The 8,861-nt window shown below is 39.9% G+C and overlaps 1 protein-coding gene across 1 annotated transcript; it reads right to left on the reverse strand.

Moving 5' to 3' along the window:
• Window positions 1–2,568: 2,568 nt before the first annotated feature.
• On the reverse strand, window positions 2,569–8,861 carry LOC139744669 (cytosolic beta-glucosidase-like). Its single transcript, XM_071655094.1, has 4 exons — window positions 8,498–8,861; window positions 5,458–5,932; window positions 4,306–4,873; window positions 2,569–3,675 (listed from the first exon to the last, which is right to left on the reverse strand). The coding sequence occupies exons 1-4, from the start codon at window positions 8,743–8,745 to the stop codon at window positions 3,476–3,478; spliced, it is 1,491 nt and encodes a 496-aa protein (XP_071511195.1). The 5' UTR covers window positions 8,746–8,861; the 3' UTR covers window positions 2,569–3,475.

Here is an 8,861-nt window from a genome sequence, read left to right on the forward strand (position 1 = left end):
GGTAGAATAATTATGTAGGATAGATGTCAGAGTTGTTTTGGTGGATAGGGGAAGGGTTGGTTGGTTGTTTTTTTTTTCAATTAAATGATTTCATTCTAGTTTTGTACAACGTATTTTTGTTGCTTTTTTATGTATATACCCTTGTGAGTGTGAGTAACATGATTCAGTATATTCAAAGAATATCTGTTTTTGTATTTGTCAATTGTCAGTCAAGGATTGATTTATAATCGAGTTGTTATGTTGAAGAGAGATGATTGGCAGTATAAGTTGATAAATGGATTTGTTTGTGTTTTGGAGGGCATTTTTACTGTTTATGTTCATGTTACACCCAGAATGGGTAGAATGGGTTGATTTATGAATGATTTGAATGAAATCAATAAAATATCATAGAAAAAAAAGTGTGTATGAGAAATATCTTACTTTTCCTCTGCCAAGGTCATGCAAGTGTAGAGTACACTTTATTAAGCTTGCGATGCGAACGTATTACTCTTCTTAGTATGCATGCAGGTGGTGAATAAATGTGTATAATAAAATTCAAAATCATCATTATCAAGCTTCAGATTCGTTTGTGTAACTTTGTCTGTGCGTCAATTGCCAAGAACAGAAGACACTCTCAATTCCAGCCACTTATACGAGTTTTCAGACTATGGTGTCGAGACTGTGTCGTATTGTATGCTGTCTGAATGTACGTACCAATTATTTTATAATCAAGCAGAAATGCAAGAAATTATACGCTGGTAAAAAGATAAACAAATCGAAAGCAACACATTTTGAAATAGTCTTTTGGAGTCAACTTTCATTGATTTTAATTCATTGATGTCATAATATGGCTGTAAGTAGGCCTACACAGAAAATATATGTCATAGAAATAACAGTGAAAGCGAACAGCTTCATGAATCTTGAAATTAATGAAATTGTTGCCTTGAATTGTTTTATTGCGACTGATTGACAATTGCCCTACATCGACGTAAATAAGTGTTTTGGTAGTAGCCATAATAAGACATCATGGGCATACATACTCCTGTTCGATTATGTATGCCCATGATTTTTCATGAATTCGGTAGGAAATACGACGATAGTTTAGCAGAGCGAAATTGAGCGTAAAGAGATACATCACATTACCTAGCATAACAAACTATGACTGACAAAAAAAAAGTAAAAAGGAATATAAATCAAACAATACGGAATATCATTATTCATGCGGACTTGTATATTAGTGGAAGGAAACGTTGTTTGAATTTGTGGATAACTTGTCAAATTTGTATACACTATATCAATTGCACTTCATTTCAAGGTTAAAAAATAGACTCCGCCAAAAAAAAAGGAAAAGTCATTATGTTGATTGCAAAAAAGCACATGCAGCAATAAATATTGAATACCAGGCGCAACGACAATTTCCATGCATTAGAATTGCTTGTTCATTGATTGAAAAAACAAAACAAAACAAAAACAAAACGTTTTGACTTGCTGAATACATCTAGATATTCCAGAATGAAATATTTTCCTTCCATCCACTGACCCTGCTGAACGGCCATGAAAGCAGTAGATGTTCAGCTAAGCTATATCACACATGTCAGATGCCTTAACATTATGACTAAAGAGGACGCATATTATAATAATATGTCGTCACGACTTGGCATTCCGCAATGACATAAAATTATGGTCTGCTACTTAGTGCGACCTCTTACAGTGTTAGCCTTATTCTTCAGAAGGGCACTGACATGATGATAGCCCAGCATTTCCATGTAACCATACCACACATTGGTCAAGATGAGCATAAGAAAAAGACATCTTGTCCAAGAAATTACTAGCACATAATCACAACACAGCTAAACGTTCTTTGCTGGTGCCAGACCGTTATTCCCTATACCATGTCGTTTTATAAATTTTTGGGAGCGTATTGTGTGGTTTTTCTTTGTATACGCAAGTTGATATTGACGCTCTTGTACAAGAATGTATACGTGCTTTTCCGTTTTTCCCGCTGTCCTGTTACACGTTTTAGTAAACTCGCAATGAAACTGTAGAAAAAAGGTGCGATATGGATGCTGTAAAACTATTTCTCCCGATCATCATTCCTACGAATTCTAGAACCTCGAGTACACGAAATGTTTTCTTTTGTAAACCAACACAATGTCACAATGCTCATCACTTGTAAGACGGCCGTCTTGATGTATTTTCGATGTTTTGGGTAGAATCACGTCGACGTAGCTTTAGAATCCAGTCAGCAAGTTCCTAGCAGCACAAGCAATACACATACATACACACACTGACACGCACGCACGCACACACGCAGCACATGTGCAGACACAATTTGATCAAGGAGGTTCGAGAGATGGAGTTACAACTGACTGTAATTATTCAATCAGCTGTCAGTTTTCTATGGATGGACAAAAGAATTCCACAGGTGCATTTGTGCCTTTGATGTTCGATAATAGAAGCCGCCATCTTTCTGAGCAATCTGAAGATTCATTTTTAACGCTAACATAATATCGGGTATATGCTGCTCGTTTATATATCAAATGCAATGAAATTTCACCTAATGATAAAGCATATAAAACAAAAGTCAATTCCGTTCAAAAAATATGTGCAAAAGTGTAAATCTGAGCTGTATTTTGTGAAAGTGTTTGAAATTTTACCCTCATGGAAAGCCGGCTTTATCACTTTTCTCCTTATTTCCGTCAAATGAAACTAATATGGGATCATCTGCAAGTATACATGTAGTTCTTTATAAATTGATATGTCAGATTAGCGTACAGACACGTGCAGTCGAGTAATTTTGATATCTATTTCAGCAATATTTGAGCAATTTCTATTCTCGCACCCCCGTGCCTTTACCATTGTCTACCGCCCATCGTTTGTAAAGTATGGATAGCGAAAAGTAATTACCATCACAAATACATATCTTCCTTGGAAAGTGGTTGGTGATTATGCAATGAGACACGAGTCAATTGTCTTCGCGTCTGAGCGGCAGATCCAGTTTGACACATACTTCGAATATTTTTGAATGGCGGCTTCGAGCATGGGATCAAAGCGAATAAGACTAGTATTTATTATACGTATCTATTATATTAACCCCATTGACTGCTTTGGAAGTTCACAGTAAGAAATTCTGTCCACACACAATAATATGCTACTGGAATACCCTGTCCATAATCTGCATTCTTTGGCTGATTTTAGTTATACTGCCTATATCCGTCGTTACTTAGGTTTTCCTGCCCTTATCTGTTTGCATGCAACGATTACTCCATTATTTTCAGGAATTTGTGGTCTTTCTCAAGTCTTCCACTTAAAACATGTAATCTTGTGAGCTCAACGGCATAATATGACTTAATACGATATCAAATCACAATGGATATACCAATCAACCGATAGGCTCTCTGAATTACAAAATGCTGTCAAGATGAATAACCACTTTTTCTGCATCTGATACAGTCGATGGGATCCAACTGCTAAACCAATGTCCGCCATAGATAGATCAATTTCTAACAAAGCCATTGTTGGCGACGATCGTCGCATAGACGTCGGCTGATTTCTTGGCTTCCCTTCGACGTGCGGGATCGTTGAAGTCAACGTAATGCAGACCGAAGCGTTCGGTGTACCCCGAGGCCCACTCGAAGTTATCCAGGAGAGACCAGGCGGTGTATCCCCGCACATCGACACCGTCGACCTTTATCGCTGTCGGTAGGGAGGCGAGGTCATAGTTCAAAAGTAGAAGGGTTACAAAATAGTATGGTTTCATAGTTACAATTCATGGACGCAGCAGAAAATAGATTGAAGGGTTATTGACCGGTGCTACGCTTTTGAGTTGATAACTTGTTGCATTCTTGACAGCAAGTTGCTTTCTTAATGTGCTGAATGCACTGAAATTAGTTTAAGAAAAACAGTTAGAAGTTGAAGGGACATCAGCAGCAAAGAAATCTAGTGGGCAAAACCTTGATAACGACGATGCCTTAATATAAAGGTTAAATCTACTTTAAAACGTTATCAAAACATCTATTTCTTGTTATTTCCAGATTCAATTTCAAATGTTTCAAATGTTTCGTGAAAAATTTACTTGTTATTGGGATGTCGTGTAGGAAAAACCGAACATGACAGCTTGTGTGGATATTAAGTGAAAATATTTGTCCTCTTACTTATAAACCCGAACTCATGATCGAGTAAACGCCAAGTTTGCATTCAGCCTTCCCCTCCTCCCCCCGCAAGATGGCAATAGAATTTGCTATCATTAATACTTTGACCAACATGAAAAACGACAAAGATTCTTTCAATTGTGGATAAGAGATCCATAGACACAGAGAGACTAACCTTTCAAAACTTCGTTGATGTATGCCCTGTAGTACTTCTGTCTGAGAACGTCGTTGAGGTCGTAGACGTCTGGAGTGGAGACGCCGTTCTCTGTGATATAAATGGGCGCCTTATACTGCCCGTGAATCCATTTCAGGAGTCGTCGTAAGCCCCACGGAACCACCCGTAACCATACGGAACCGGATTTGGGCCACGTCTCGTCATGCCAATTCTTGACGTCAGAATCTGCAAAGTAGCTCGGCTCGCTGGAATCACCACCATCCTTGCTCGCCACGGCATACTGTGTCGTGTACGCATTCAGTCCGAAGAAATCGCTGGTACCCTTGATGAATGCTTTCTCTGCCTCGGTGAACTGAGGAAGCCGCGACGTTTTGAAGCCCTGCGCACTGCTCTTCTCGGCTATCTTCATCTTCATGACGTTCGGGTAGTCACCGTCGACAAAGATCGGATGGGCGAACCAACCGAAATGGAAGTGGAGATACCTGTCGGCAGCTTCGACGCTGGTGGGATCGTTGCGGTCGAACGGTTCGGCGAAATCACCATTGAGAGTGATTCCGATAATACCATTCTGCAGATAAACGGAGAGAAACAGTTAATCGAGCTTTGATTGTGAACAATCTCTCAGTTTTCGTAAGGCAGTTTAATGTTTAGGTTGCTTCGTATATTTTTTAACGTAATGACTGATTGATGATGCACAACTTTTATCTCATGGCTGTTCAATATTCACTAATTGACTCTTCTACTAACACGCTCTCAAACGTTGAATCATCTCTGGACAGAGAATAGAGTGTCACACTTGCAGTGTCACAGTTATGGACGAAAGGGCATAGCACGATATAACTCCAAAAAAATGATGTAAAACTTTTACGTAATAAGTAAGTTACTGCTAAAACACGACTGTCAAAGTTATTTGCTATTCTAAACAGCAGTCTGCTTGTAGTGTCATTTTTCTGAGGCTCGTGTTTCAGTATACCCACCAAACCTACCGTGAAACGGAACACCCTGGCAGAATTCCTGCAGTATGTACCTCCTTTTGTAGCAAATAAAAATTCGCCAGTAATTTACGGAAAAATCACAATCTATACAGTCCTTTCCTTCACTAGGAAGTAGATTTACATGAATCCATCATGCGTCCTTGGGCAAATAAATTACCTGGTATTTCCGATACTTCTCATCGTATGTGTGCCACGCCTGCGCATGTGCCTTGAGCATGTTGTGCGACACCTTGTATACCGTGGTTCCGATCTCCTTGACCCCAGGAGCGAAGATACCTAAGCCGTAACCCAGAACCGACACGACCCATGGTTCGTTGAATGTGATCCAGAGAGGGACACGATCGCCGAAGCGCTGAAAGCAAAGCTCGGCGTAGTCTTTGAAGTGCTCGATGACAGTCTCGTTGGCCCAGCCACCGACATCCTGGAGAGCCTGAGGGAGATCCCAATGGAAGAGGGTCACCATTGGGGAGATACCGTTGTCTCGGAGTTCGTTGATGAGATTGTTGTAGTAGGCGATGCCCGCCTCGTTGACGTTACTCAGCGTGCCGTTCGGAAGGATGCGAGGCCACGAGATGGAGAAGCGGTAGTGTTTCATCCCCATCGCCTTCATGAGAGCGACGTCCTCTTTGTACCTTCAATAAAATCATTGTAGAATGACATGAACTGAAATATTTAGTGGCCCATGATTGATGTTGCTCCATGTTTTAATGTAAATCATCAAATCTGTCATTGAACGTTTGACAGGGAAAGCTTTAAAATACAATTCCATGTCATGTTAATTTTGTTTTTGAGAAATTGTGAAAGCAAACAAAAATCTAGGTGAAAGTTTCATCGAAATCAAACCTTGATTTCTTTTATTATCCAAGTTAAGTTTCATGTGTTCATGAAACATTGACAAACATCGTTTAGGACTACTAATAACCCTTGTCACTATTATATGAAAGGATTGCATTAAGCAATCAATACCAAATAGATGGATCATCATCAAGCACGTGTAAGAGATGCTGTGATGTTGCCTAACATTATGTAAATATACAACGACGAATCAATGTAGACTCTCTTAGATTATGCAATTCTCACCCATCTTGAAAATGGCGCAATCTTATTATAATTTTCCACATCAGTATGCCGTTTGCGATGATGAACAGGAAGGGTTATGCCCGGTTTTTTGTTGTGGGTCATTCGCAATCCTCTCGAAAATGTACAAACGCTAGTATAACAAAATACGCAATTCCTCTCCTACTTTTTACCACGGTATAGTTTTTATCACTGTCAACACAGTGTTATGTTACACAAAGTTAAGTGTTCAACAGAGACAAGTGGGAGTTATATAATATAGGTCTTTTCATGCATTCTTAGCACAATTAATCAACGTCGATGTTGTTTCAGATTCTCTCTTCATCTTAGCCTCCAGGCCAAATTATAAAACAATGTAGTCATATGATTGAGTATGCCTTTCTTTTAACAGAGCCCTGTTACACACCTTGATATATAACATTTAATCGATGCAATGCACTTTCGGCGGCGAATTGTCCTGGGTAGTAAGCACTAGGTGGTAATTATCAGTATAAACATGATACTAAATCAAAGTACGAAAGTGATGACTGTATTTTTTTTCAGTCCCTCCTCTCCCGACTAAAACTTAACTTTAATAATAAGTATGTTAGATAGTACACTAACTGTTTCTTGAAATTATAAGTTAGAGTTTCTACATCTAGTTTGTCTTGGAGTTCAGAACACCCGTAAAACATGTATTTTGATAATAATATTGAGGATGATGATAATGATGATGATGATAATGATAATAATAATATCTTATTCATACAGGGTAGCCTGTTTAGTGTTTCCACCGCTCTACCAGAAGGCTTATGCCATTACTATTACCCTAAAGCTGCCAGGTGCTATTTTATTCACCTTGGTCAAGAAGGACATGATAATATAAGGTAAAAGCATTTTAGACACTTCACGGGATTCGAACTCGGAACCTCTTACTGAAAATCGAGTCTTATCCATTATGCCGTATTACCCCCACTGTCGGGAATCATTCTTCGTCAATTGCAATTTGGTCAATGTCAACCTGCAAGCCCATGATAACGTCAAAGCCTGAATCTCCTTCCTTTCCGGTATCCGGACTGATGATATTTTGTTTGTGTTTGTTCTATAAGTTCAAAGAGTTCACAGGTCCCGCTAGTCTGACTGACATATCCTGTTGCAAATCAATCAGCCCTTTGCAGGGTTTGTTGAGGGTGTTGCAGGCTCTGGCAGCAATTTCGCGAGCGCCGGCAAAAATCTTTGGCAAGTCAAAAATTAGTCCGAAGATCTTGCGATGGTCTCATTAGAGACTCACATCTTCGTGTAGCCGTTTAGTGTGGCTCAGGTGCCATCTTGTGACCTTTTAAGCATCGTATCTGCCTTGGCTCTTTATTGACTTTTAACCAAGTTCGGGGTCCACTTCGCGCGAAATTGACAATTCCGTATTCGTTTGGCCATCTTAGGTCAATATCGGGACAGTGTGATGCCAACCTAAACATGATCGAGCGTTATATTTCCTCGGAGTGTAACAATATGGGGCTTGCCTATATACCTCTCTTTGCCCTGTTATTGAACAAACCAACCTTGCCCATGTAAATATGGCCCCTGAGCATAACAGATTTATTCATTTATTCCGTTTTATTTTCACAGGGTAGCCCTTTCAGTTAAAAAACTGAGTTAAAAAAGTAAAAAAAAAAAAACAAATGGGATGCACTTCATTAAATTCCGAGTTTGTACTCCATGTCCTTCACCCGAGATACATGGCCATGACACAGAAAACTCTGGCGCCAAATTTCCGTCGCGGCAGAACAGTCTGCCACAATCTACTGAAAAGAAACAAAATAACCACACACACACACACACACACACACACACAAAATAAAACTTCCACGAAAGTTAAGCCCCCAAGAATACGGTGCCACAAAGTAATGATAACGTTAAGAATGTATATACAACGCATGTATATGGCCTAGATTCCTTTGGATATTGAAATCGATGCAGCCAATTGCAGGTCACATGTCCGTTTAAAGAATGCCGTAAAACCTTAACCCAGACATCGTGAAAATCCAACGGACATTTCGGTATTTGTTTGTGTATTTGTTTGTTTTGGGAAATACAATGTATTTGTCAAATCTGACACCTCCGAAGACCCTACCGCAACCTACTTGTGATAGCTGTCGCAGGCTACGTCACCATTGTGCTGTTCTTTCACGTGGTTTGGAGCGTGAGAGAACGCGTCCCAGTTGCTCTCCCCTTTGCCGTCCTCTTTCCACGCACCCTCGATCTGGTACGACGCAGTGGCGGTGCTCCAGACGAATCCTTCCGGGAACGTTCCGTACAGGAAAGAGTCCCGCTCGGGATCGCTGAAGACGTCAGGGAAGACGAATTCTGGTTCGGTCGCCTCGGAAGCCATTGCTCATTCAATTCGACACTATACACGGCTGTCAATCTCAAGATTAGAAGGGAAAAAATATCTTCGAAATGATTACAAGTTTATTGCGTCGTAATGGAGACACGCTTCGAACTGCA

This window comes from Diadema antillarum, unplaced genomic scaffold (genome assembly GCF_040938485.1).
Source record: "Diadema antillarum isolate AM-2024a unplaced genomic scaffold, OU_Dant_1.0 seq00001200_RagTag, whole genome shotgun sequence".
Lineage (NCBI taxonomy): Eukaryota > Metazoa > Echinodermata > Echinoidea > Diadematoida > Diadematidae > Diadema > Diadema antillarum.